The sequence below is a fragment of the Diplotaxodon limnothrissa genome, linkage group LG10 (assembly GCF_057381915.1).
Source record: "Diplotaxodon limnothrissa isolate DT_005_m linkage group LG10, D_limnothrissa_male_GT1.1, whole genome shotgun sequence".
Taxonomy (NCBI): Eukaryota; Metazoa; Chordata; class Actinopteri; order Cichliformes; family Cichlidae; genus Diplotaxodon; species Diplotaxodon limnothrissa.
This window is the reverse complement of record NC_140605.1, coordinates 7,201,184-7,214,153: the sequence shown is the minus strand read 5'-3', so window position 1 is coordinate 7,214,153 and position 12,970 is coordinate 7,201,184. Positions and strand designations below refer to the sequence as shown.

The 12,970-nt window shown below is 42.2% G+C and overlaps 1 protein-coding gene across 2 annotated transcripts in view; it reads right to left on the bottom strand.

The window, feature by feature from the left end:
* The window catches only part of cblb (Cbl proto-oncogene B, E3 ubiquitin protein ligase), a 171,279-nt gene that overhangs the window by 54,309 nt on the left and 104,000 nt on the right, over positions 1-12,970 (bottom strand). For both annotated transcript variants that reach the window (XM_085364305.1, XM_085364306.1), the window contains exon 13: positions 10,773-10,864. In XM_085364305.1, the coding sequence (XP_085220431.1) occupies positions 10,773-10,864 (92 nt within the window). The remainder of the gene's footprint in view (positions 1-10,772; positions 10,865-12,970) is intronic.

Below are 12,970 nucleotides of genomic sequence, written 5' to 3'. Positions count from 1 at the left end.
AACGCAGAAAACACCTGATAAAACAGTCAGGCAGTTTTGCCTGAAAAGTTCAGTGTGTTTTTTAAGTTAAGGTGGTCATTGGTGTGACTTTTCTAATTGTTTCACAGATGACATAAATTTACATGACTCTCCAAACATCACAAACACAGGAAAGGTGTATATGAATTGCTGACTTTCAAACTTTTCTATAGCCCTGATCTGATTAAAAGTAACTAGTGTAAACATGGTATGCAAATTTCTCAGCCATTTGGCTAACAATTCCTTGATGGCAAACATCTGGACATGGCAAGATAGAACAGAAAAGAGCAGAGGAACGAAGGCTGATTTCTTAAAACGGCTACACTATGATATGTTGTGCCTTCAAGAGATGAGATTAAAAATACATGCAGATATAAATGAATTAAATAAAGTGTGGAACCCTGGCCATTCAATAATATCAATGGGGGAAGACAGCTCTGACGGAGTGGGTATTTTCTTCAAAAAGGATACAGTGAATATAATCAAAAGAAGAGACATAATACCGGGACAACTCCTCCTTGTTGATTGCTGTTATTACGGGCAAAAGTTGCATATTATTAATGTATATAACGCACCCGATCGAACGAAAAAGATGCAATTGCTGAAAAAAATGAAGTATTTGTTAGAGATTGGTTTTAATATTTTTTATGTGGAGATTTTTTATGTGGAGCCACTGAAGCAACTGACAGGATATCCAATGTTGAGGTTAGAGAATCTCGAGAAAGTAAATTGTTGGTTCAAATTTGTAAGGAAGCAGCACTTAGTGATCTGTACAGAGTCTTGCATCCCCATACCATACATTACACTAGGTTCGACTCATTAACCAAAACAAGGATTGATAGACTTTACATATCATCTAACATTCAAAGTCTTAAATATGACACATTCTTAACAGACTTTTCATCCCTTCACCCCAACAGAAAGGAATATTCTTTCTTCTCACATGTTCATCACTCCTACTCTCGTCTGGATTATTTTCTGGTCAGCAGCTCACTGCTGAGTAACATTTCAGACACTGAGATTCATCCTATAGCTGTCAGCGATCATGCTCCTGTATCTTTAACACTAATACAGAAGAATAATACTACACCAAGTAAAAACTGGAGATTTAATACATCACTGCTCAAAGACGAAGAGTTTATCAAATACTTTAATAAAAAAGAATGGACTCTATATTTAGGCTTTAATGACATTCCTGGAACATCAGCATCTGTCCTCTGGGAAGCAGGGCAAGCCGTGATGAGAGGTAAAATAATCTCTTTCTCATCACATAAGAAGAAAGAAGAAAACAAAAATATTCAGGAACTAGAAAAAAACATCAAATTCTTAGAAAAAGCCTTTGTGTCACACCAAGATCAAGAAATAGTAAACAAAATATGCAAGACAAAACTAGAATTAAATGAAATTATTAATAAAAAGACTAAATTCTTAGTACAAAGACTTTGTCTGCAAAATTATGAACACGGTAACAAATCCGGACAATTTCTTGCTAACCAGTTAAAACTCAATAAAGAAAAAACAACTATATGTGCTGTTAAAGATTTATCTGGGAATACAATATATGATCTTAAAAAAATAAACAAATTTTTTAGGGATTTCTATGAAACTTTATATACACCACAAATAAACCCATCTAAAAATGAAATTGATCAATTTCTCGACAACATAACTCTTCCAAAATTATTAGACACCCAAGCAACGGCACTGGATTCGCCACTGACGCCAGGTGAACTCCAGGAAGCTCTGATAAGTATGCCCAATAATAAGGCTCCAGGTCCAGACGGTTTTCCAACAGATTTTTACAAAGAATTCTGGACGATTCTGGCACCAGTTTTTCACAGGATGTTGCAGGAAATCAAAGAAAATGGTAGACTACCACCAAATATGAACTCTGCAAATATCAGTCTCTTACTAAAACCAGGCAAAGACCCTGTATTTCCTTCAAGCTATTGTCCAATATCCCTTATTAATGTAGACCTTAAAATAATCTGCAAAGCTCTCTCAAAAAGATTAGAGAAAATAACCCCCCTTTTAATTCATCCTGACCAAACTGGTTTCATAAAAGGTAGGAACTCATCAACAAATACACATAGATTACTTAATTTAATAGACTACTCATGCAGTAAAAACATTGAAACCATAATATTTTCTTTAGATGCGGAAAAAGCATTTGACAGAGTTAACTGGAAATTTCTATTTGCAACTTTACACAAATTTGGTTTTGGATCCTCTTTCATAAACTGGTTAAAAATATTATATAACTCCCCAACAGCTTGTGTCAGAACAAATGACCAAACATCCTCCAGCTTCTCTCTCCTGAGGGGCACCAGACAGGGATGCCAACTCTCCCCTTCACTGTTTGCAATTTTTATTGAGCCACTAGCAGCAGCAATTAGACAGGCTACAACAATTAAGGGCATAAAATGTAAGAATGTAGAACATAAAATCAGCCTTTATGCGGATGATGTGTTACTTTTTCTCCAACATTCACAAACCAATCTCTCTGGGGTACTTGCATTGATAAATTCTTTCTCAAGTGTCTCAGATTATTCAATTAACTGGTCAAAATCTACAGTTCTTCCGATTAATTGCTCCTTCCATAATTCTTCTCCTTCCCTACTGCAATCTGGAAATATAAAATATTTAGGTATTAATGTCTCTCCTAAGCTTTCAGAATTCACTAAATTAAACCATATCCCACGTTTAAAGACAGTAGAAGGCGATCTGGTTAGATGGAAATCTTTATCCATATCACTCATGGGAAGGGTTGCCGCTATAAAAATGATAGTCTTGCCAAAAATAAACTATTTATTTTCAATGATCCCAAATAAGCCATCACAAGATTGGTTCAGATCTCTAGACTCGTATATTTCTAAATTCCTTTGGAAAGATAAACCCCAATGTATCAGCTTAAAAACACTACAAAAGACCAAGGATAAAGGAGGATTAGATCTGCCTAACTTTAATCACTATTTTTTAGCCAACAGGCTTCAGTTCATCTCTACATGGTAGTGATGTTCGATTCGTGAACGAATCGTTCAATACTCGAGAATCACTTTACTGACTCGTGAATCATGATTCACAAGCCCAACTGACTCACTGACTCATCCCTGTTGCTGTTAGCAAACTAATTCCATTAGTAGAAATATATTTAGCTAATAATTAAAATTGTGGGGGGGAAAAACAACAGCCAGTTTCGTAACAAAAGCATTTCTGCTCTGAACTGGAAGAAAAAACCCTGAGTAGAAGCTCACATCAAGAAAATAGCTCCTCGGTTCAGAGTAGCATCGCGCTGCTAACATGCTAACAACACATTTGAGCTACTCACCCCCTCCCTTCCTGTGCTGAATCGTAAGCATAAGCGAATCACTCAGGACTCGCTCACCCCCTCCCTCCTGTGCTGAATCATAGAGCGAACGAATCACTCACTCACTCACTAACCCCCTCCCTCCTCTGCAAATCAAAGAGCGAACGAATCACTCAGGACTCACTAACCCCCTCCCTCCTGTGCTGAATCGTAAGCGTAAGCGAATCACTCAGGACTCGCTCACCCCCTCCCTCCTGTGCTGAATCATAGAGCGAACGAACGAATCACTCACTCACCCCCTCCCTCCTGTGCTGGCTCACAGCTTCTTCTTCTTCTTGGTTGGCAACCAATGTTAAGGCCGCCCCCTGGCTCACAGCGCAGTGGACATTTAGATGAGAAAATATATATTTGACACACTTAAGGAAAATACTAATAAAATACAAATAAACAAAATAAATGTTTATTAAGCAATTTTGATAGGAAATTGCTTAATTTTAGAAATGTTTTTGCTCTTTTTTTTCTCTATAAAATAGTTTTGGTTTTTTTTTAATCATTCATCTTAGCAGTGGGATTTACATGAAAAGGGAAACAAATTAAGTTTGAGTGAAAATGTAAAATTTTTGCACTCTCTGGTCAACTGACTCAGTGAATCAAATGACTCAAAACACCCGATTCACTTTGGTGAGTGACTCATTAACACTCGATTCAGTAAAAAGAATCAAATTTACCATCACTGCTACATGGTTTAAACACACCCTCTTAGATGAACCTTGGATAGATGTAGAACAGGCACTATGTAATAACCTAGAAATTTCAGACCTACCATTTATCAGCTCAAACATCAAACGACATGAATGCTTTAAAAGCAGCAACATCAGCTCTTCTCTGACAGCATGGTGAGAGTTTCTAAAAATGACAGGGTCTTCATTAATCCCATGCAAACGTACACCTATCTGGAACAATCCGGACATATTACAAAACAATAATATGATCAACTTTCCAGATTGGAGTTGCAAATGAATTAAATACTTGGAACATATATTGGAAGGAACAGACTTTATTTCATTTGACAGAGTAGTTACACAATATGGGATCACCAAGAAACGATTTTTGGAATATCAACAAATTAAATCCATAGTAAAACAGAAATTTAATCCCAGTGAAGCTGAATTACAAACACCACCAAGTGTGGTACAATTTTTTAGTCTAAAACCCCCCAAATTATTGTCTAAAATATACAGAACACTTTCTAAAATAGATGAATCAATATCCCTTCCTATTGCAAAATGGGAAGCAGATTTATCGATCAGCTTAGACCAAAACCTTTGGTCTCAGATATGCTTAAAAACCTTTCAATGGATCAGAAATCCCAGTTTGCAATTAATACAATACAAAATATTACATAGAGTGCACTATACTGGTCATAGGATGTTCAAGATGGGCTATACGCCTTCCAACAACTGCTCACACTACACAGCAAATACACCAGACAATTACATCCACGCTCTTTGGTTCTGTCCACCAGTTCAGCAGTTTTGGCGTGAGATATGTGAAAACTTATCAAAGTGTCTGAAACGTAACATTCCAGCCTCCCCTTTAGTATGCTTGCTGGGCAACTTGGATGAGGTCACTGCAGAAATAAAGTTGTTTTTACGGCCCTATGCATTGCCAAGAAAATGGTCCTCATTAACTGGAAAAATAAAAATAATCTTAATTCTAACCAATATAAAAACCATCTAATAGATCACATTAGTCTTGATACAGCCTCTGCCATCACATTTGATCAATCTCTTTGGGCTCCTTTGATCGGCTTCATCACCTAGTGGGGGTGGGGGGTCATGGTTTGGTCCTGCCTTCACTATTGTGGTTGATATGGGGGTGGGGACGGCAAAACGCCAAAACACAAACTTAACAATGTGGTGTATGCTGTACAGTGCAGCGAGGAATGCTCAGACCTCTACATTGGAGAGACCAAACAGCCACTTCACAAGCGCATGGCACAACACAGAAGAGCCACAAGACTCAGCAGTCCATCTGCATCTTAAGGATAAAGGACACTCTTTCGAGGATGCCAATGTTCACATTTTGGACAGAGAGGACAGATGGTTTGAAAGAGGAGTGAAAGAAGCCATCTATGTCCACTGTGAGCGACCATCTTTGAACAGAGGTGGGGGTTTACGACACCAACTCTCTGCCATCTATAATCCAGATTTGAGATCCCTTCCCAGACGCCTTAACGCCCACTCACATCCTGGGCCATCTGACCTCAGGAATTCACATGATAAGGTGGGGCCAGGTTTCATAATGAACACACCCGAAACTCTGGCTGATTGGGACCCACACCCAGTTTCACACCTTGGCTCAGGCGATTAGAGGATCATCAGGGGGTCCTTTTGTCCCTCTGTGGGGGGTTACTCCCACTAGGTTTATATCTGGGAGTCTCCACCATTTGACCTTAGAACTGAAGAAGCTTCTCGGATGAGAGGTGAAACGTCTTCAAGCAACTTAAAGAAGTCCAGACGCTTTTCTTTGCAAGCTCCTTTGAGGACGGCCTTAGGGCGTCTGGGGAGTCCCTAGGGACGTTTTCCCTGGAGGGCCTAACCCGGGGGATGTGGCCATGACCTGGTTAGGGGCTCTGGTGGATGGTGTTTTCCTTGTGGCTGCGTACAGCGGAGATGGGGGAGGGTCTGTGCTGGCGGATGTTGGTTACTGGCCTGGTAGCCTGGCTGCCCCTGGGCGGGTCCGGGATGGGCGTGGAGGCTTGGGGGTCTGGGTGCGCTCTGCCCCCGGTCTGGGGTGCTGGCTGGGCCTTGGGGGCTTGGGTCCTGGCTGTTGTGTCACCGGAGCTGTGGGCGGGTGGGTGCAGGGGGGCTCAGCCCCAGTGCAGGGGACCTCTGGTGCATCGGCCCAACTTGGGGGCTCTCTAACTGGTGGGGAGGTTGTTATATCTTTGCAGGTAGTCTCCTCTCTACAGGAGCTCACTCTGCAGGTGGGGGAGAGATATAGGAGAGGTAGAGAATGAACTCAACCTGGGTGTCTATTGTCTTGTGTAGTTTGGGAGATGATTGGATGATGGGGTGGGTGCAGTTTTCTCTGGGGTGGAGTTGGGTGGGCTGCCCCGGACTCTGTGGGGCTGGGCGGTGCTGCTGCTGCGGGCCCTGGTCCGGATGGGCCTGGGCCCTCTTGCCCTGGTGGGTTCCAGAGTGTGGGGGTGCCTACTGGGGTCAGCGGGGGAGCTGGCCCCAGGGAGGGGCCACTTGCCCCTCCCTTTCTTCCCTCCCCATCCTCAGCTGCCTCCCTATTCCCGCTCTACCACACCCACCCACACACCAAGGGCTTGAGGTGCAGGTATGTCACCAGGGTGCAGGGAAGGCACTCCCCCTCTGTCCCCTTCTGGCCGCCTGTGCCTCAATTTTATTCTGCAACCTAGACATCCACATTACTCACACTCTCACATAACACATACATATAGGGCCTTGGGGGTGGGCACGTTTTACAGCATCCAGAGGATGGTCGGTGTATTCCAACCCACCTCTGGCGCTGGTGCCCTACCATCCATCCATCCATCCATCCATCCATCCATCCATTCGCTACCGCTTATCCTTTTCAGGGTCGCAGGGGGTGCTGGAGCCAATCCCAGCTGTCATAGGGCGAGAGGCAGGGTACACCCTGGACAGGTCGCCAGTCTGTCGCAGGGCTAACACACAAGGACAGACAACCATTCATACTCACATTCACTCGCACATTTACACCTAGTGGCAATTTGGATTTATCCAATTAACCTATCCCCACAAACTGCATGTCTTTGGACGGTGGGAGGAAGCCGGAGTACCCGGAGGGAACCCACGCAGACACGGGGAGAACATGCAAACTCCACACAGAAAGACCCCGGCCTGATGGTGGAATTGAACTCAGGACCTTCTTGCTGTGCGGCAACAGTGCTAACCACCGTGCCCTACCCTCAATTTTAAATGCATATAGACACTCAGGGTTTTCGGGAGGAGCCGTGCTGCTCTCTGATGTTTTAAATGCACTTTAGAACAGCACACAGCAACACTACATATGAGCGGGGGTAGGGAGGTTTGGGGTCTTCACTCACCCTGGTTCTGTTAGCCGTCAGGGCTGGGGGGCTGGGAGGAGGTGCTGGCCGTCAGACTGGGGTCTGGGATGCGGGGCCTCCCTGCTACTGCAGATAAGCAGGTGGTCCGCTTGCCTCCACCACAGAGAGAAGGGTAACATCTCCTGGGTCTAGGTGTGGCTTGCCCCTCCGGGGGCGGGGGTACCTGGACCTGGGATATAGAGTATGTTTGGGGAGTGTGACTGTCTCTGCAGTGTCTATTTGTGTCTGTCTACACGTTGGGTGAGTGCCAAGTATTTGGTTGTGTATATGGGGGTGGGAATGCACGTTTGTGTCCGCGTGCGCCTGTTCGTCTGTGTCTATATGTCAGGTTGGGTGTTAGACTCAACCTCTCTGGGTACATCTCAGGCCCTCCTAAGTACGGAGGCCTATCTCCCCTCACCACACTCCCTGCCGCTGGCTGATGCCCTCAGACGTTGGTGTGTTGGTGGTTCTTGTCGACTGGGGCTGAGCGCTCATGTATGTACCGGCTCACTCCTGGTGGCCGATTGGCGGAGCCTGGCGCCTGTGGCTCGGCTGGGCCCCTTCCGGGGGGGGGTGGGATGCCTTCAGGCCTCTGACACAGCTGGCTGCCGGCAGAGCCCGCGGGCACGCCACTGCTGGAACCTCCTCTGGCCTCTGCTCCGTAGCTGCTGGGTGACCTCTTGTTTGGGGCTCTACTCAGCTCTTCCCATGAGGGTGGCACGGTTCCCCCCCTATTTGGTGGTCCTCCTCGGGTCCTTGTACTCTGGGACCTCTGGATGTCTGGGGCCTGGATCTCCTCCATACCTGCTTCATACCCTGGGGGATGGGGCTGTGGCTCGCCACACTCCCTAACAGATCGTTACATGGAGAAACCTTTGGAATACAAGCATGCTGATCCACACAGGTGTGCACACAGGTGTAGACACGGGTGTTCACAGACGCAGACTACACCTTTCTTGGCTGCTGCCTCAAAGCACATTGTGCGCTGTGTATCTTGCGTGCTGCACAATAGCGTTTAATATTTAGTATCTACTGTTATCTACTGCTAGCTAGTTTATTGTGATAGTGCTGTATTTATTATGTTGCTCTTTTTTTTTTTTTGCTTTCTCTTGTTTTTTTTCTCCATACAGGTGATCCAGGTGTTTTGTTTGTTTTTCTTTCTTTCTTCCCCCCTTTCTCACCGTCTCTTCTCCCCTCTGTTTTTCTTTCTCTCCCTCTCTTTCTTTCATTCTTTCTCCCTGTCCTATCCCCAGTCATGTCTGTCCCGTTTGTAGCAACCGAAAATAAAATAAATACATAATTATAATAAAGGTCAATCAAATGGACCAATATGGCAAGGCCATGATGATCCACTTGGTAAAATAAATCCGCTTGGCATCTTTCGTGGCCTTAAGACAACAATTCTGATGGCTAAAGATCCAAACGGGACAACAAAAAAAACCCAAAAAACAAAAACAAAAACAAAAAAACCCCCAGACTTTTCTGATCACATGGTGGTTATGGCAACAATATCCTGTTGCTCCCACAAATTTTTGAACTATTGGAAACTGAATACATCTTTGTTACCAGACGGGTTTGCTTGTGCCCGAAGTTAAATCTGAAATTAAGAAAATATTACATCTTCAGATTTTTACTGCCTCTTTCTCAGAACTTTGCGAGATAATTAAATCATGCTAAGAATATGAAATACAATGAAGATGTAAGTAGATATATATATATATTTAAGAAATAAGAAGGAGAAACAAGAAGAGGAAGAAAATCAAAGGATGTCTCTTAAGGAGAGCATTGATCGAGTCAACAGAGAAGTTTTATTTAATATGTTGAGATGTACTGAATTTCATGGGAATAGCGATTATATGATTCTAATCTGTCAGTGCGCCCCAGGGTGGCTGTGGCTACAATGTAGCTTGCCATCACCAGTGTGTGAATGTATGTGTGAATGGGTGGATGACTGGATATGTAAAGCGCTTTGGGGTTCTTAGGGACTAGTAAAAGCGCTATATATAAATACAGGCCATTTACCATTTACCATTTAAATAATCAAAAGAAATGTGGAAATGATTTCATTGTCTCAATTAAGGACAAACATGGAAAGTCAGTTTTCAAAGAAGAAGGGAAAAGATTAGAAGTTAGAAGTTATTAGGGACTATTGTTCGGAGATATTTCACCCATAGTGACACTGTTAACAATCTTCTAAGTGAAGTTGAACTATTAAATTCTGTCACTTATGAGACCTCGGTTGGGGAAATTAAAAGAGAGGAAGTGGAATCAGTAATTAATCAACTGGTTTGGATGGACTCCCTTCTGAATTTTATAAACTTGTGAGTAAAGAACTGTCTGAATTATTAACTCAGTACTATAACGAGGCAGCACGGTGGCACGGTGGTTAGCACTGTTGCCGCACAGCAAGAAGGTCCTGAGTTCAATTCCACTGCGTTACAGTCAGTGCGGGAGCAGTGGCTTTGCTCATGCGCGATTCATTTGCAGTTTGGACTCATAGGCGTGGACGTCTCCTGTCCTGATAGCAGCTGGGGGAGGACTATCCTCCACCCGTGAGCGCTTTGGCACGGGCGAGGTGCCCACGGCAGCACACGCTGCTTGTTGAGAGTAGGAGCGATACGCACTTTCACGTCAAAAAGTCGTCATAAATAAGTCTCCAATAACACCAGAAAAAGTTGCCAGATTTGTCGCTGGTTGCTTTTTAGAAAAAAAGTCGCTAAGGGGGTCTGAAAACTCGCTAAATACAGCGACAAAGTCGTTAAGTTGGCAACACTGACGTGATCTCCTTTTTGCCCCCGGTACCGGGGGCGTGGGGCTTAAGTGGTTAAAGAATAAAAACAGCCCACATGGCGAGTAGAGAGATTTTGTTTATACATGTATTAGAACACTCTTAATCTTACTGACCACTCAAGGCATTTTACAGTTGTCCCATTTGTCCATGTATACAGTGTTTTACACTTTAAGCACTTTATCTACTTCAAATCCATACATGTAAAGCTCACTTGCTGAAAATAAGGTAAAACACAAGTCATGTAGTTTCTCAGATACAGCTGAGTATCCAAGATGTCTATAGCATGCACAGCATAACAGTATGTTTTCATTTTTTTTAAAAGCACACAATCTTGACTCAAAATCTGAGACACAGCCTTGTCAAAGGCTGGTTAATCTACAGTTTTAGAGCAGCATCAAAACTGACTTAAAAATGCAGATTAACCAGAAATTTCCAGGACATTTTCTGGGAATATTTGTTCATATCCAGCTAGATAAATATTTATGTGTGTGTGTGTGTGTGTGTGTGTGTGTGTGTGTGTGTGTGTGTGTGTGTGTGTGAGATGTGATACTCACTTGTGGCTACTACAAAGTTTGGACTGAGTTGGCAACTGCCGTGAGGGAACGATGTCGTACTCATCACTGACTTGCTCGCCATTACAGAAGGGCTGCACAGACACACAAAAGAGAAAATGGATGTGGTATCTGTGATGTGGCAATCAGAAATAAATCAAAATATCTTTCATGTAGAAGAACCCATCCTTAATGATGAAAAAAAAAACCTTTTGTAAAAATATTGGCAGCTGTCATTGCAAGTAGATACATTTATGGTATAAATTTGAAAATCCAAGGGGACTTCCTTCTTGAGTTATATCATTCCCAAAATAGACCCTGATTCAAAATCCTCATAGATTTTTAGTAGATTCACCTGTAGCATAAATATCAAAATCATGCGTTGCTTACCCCATCAGCATTTTATTGCTATGGGGTAAAAACAGTTTTTTCAAATAATGTTTCCTACAGTCACTGAAAAAGTGTTCTGAGAAAGATGAATTACTTTTTGAGAATTATTATTATTATTACTTGCAATAATGTAAAAGCAGTGCCCCCTAGGACAGAAGAAATCTTTAAAACCAGAGAATTCAAAGACATGTTCAGAAGCCTCTGCTGTCCCATTAATCTATTGATTTCTTCAGCATTACAAAAGTCGAATGTCAGTTGTCAGCATTTCCACTTTTACACAGGAAACAATAGTTCCTAATAGTTAATTAACTTTATTTTCAAAATTGAAACAAATACGGTTTTGATCAGGATCCAGTGACGTCAAAGTGACAGACATCCAGAGACTCAAGCAGGAAGAGTTGGACAGCACCAGGCCCTAACATGATTCATGCCTACTGGCTAACTACATTCCACTTGGCAGTACAAATGAACCAGCTACCAATGGAATGGAATGGCTAACTGAAGGCCGGATAGTCCTGATCCCCAAGGATCCCCAGAAGGGAAGCTAAGATGAATGGGCACACAGTTTTAAACATGAAAGGGGCATAGAAAGGAAGAGGTAGAAACACCAGAGGGCCAAAACAACAGCTGAGAGGTGTTCCCACAGGCAGTTTGGAAAGCTGCACCCACCAAGTACCTGCAGAGAGTAAGGCAAGTCCCGAGGAGTCAGCTGAATGGGAAGAACAACATCTAAGGAATCAACACCTATGCCCTGCCAATTGTCAGATACCTTTCTGAGATAATAAGCTGGCCAAAGGAGGAGATAGAAGCCACTGACATCAAGACAAGAAAACTACTGACCATGCATGGAGGGTCCAGCAACCTGAAGCTATACACTAAGCGGAAGGAAGGAGCCCAATGACTAGTGACTACATCCATGAATCCACCAACGGCAATCCAGGAAAAGTTTGTGTTTAATAAAAAGTAAACTGATCAGTGATCATGATGCTTGTTAAGCTTGTGCTTATTACAAACTTTTGAGCAATCTTAGAGTATTCCCCATCTTAGTTAAGTGAGATAGAACGTCCAATGGAGGCTGTTAAGATAACATTTATTTTTGTAATGGTCAAAATTTTGATCTGACACTGGGTCTAAGAGAAATGTTAGAGAATCTCCAAAAATATTTAGATTTACCATTATAGTCCTCAAGAAAAGATTTAACCAAATGTTAGAGTAACCTAGGGCTGCAGCGACCTATTATTTTAGTATAGAGTAATCTATCAATTATTCCATTGATTAACCAAGTAATTTTGCAAGAAGTACTTTTGTCTTGTTAACAAGTAATAATAAATATTAAAACGAGAAAAAACACTGGTCTTTTAGAATGAAACCTAACCCTAACCCATTGGTTTCCATTTTAGAAACTGCAATGTTTTAAAGTTTAGCTGCATACAATATCTGTCAAAAAACAACAACTAAATGCTGTGATTGTTTGTACGTGCCATATTGAAATTTAAGCTTTTAAAGAAAACATTTTTTAAATGCAAAAATATATAAATAATCTAAAGTACAGTCAAAGTCAAATAAAATAATATACATACAATCTAAACTAAGGCATAAAAAAAAAACTTTCTTCTTGGAAGGCTTTCTGACATGAGGAGGCAAGTGTTGTGCTGCCGAAAACAGACATTATGACGTGGTAGTATTAATTAATATTAATAATAAATCAGTGTCCAACCTTACAACCCTCAGGTCAGTGGAATGGCCCATGTAAATTTTTATTGGCTTGTGAAATAAACCTTTTATATTTGTATTTTTAAATATTAATGTAA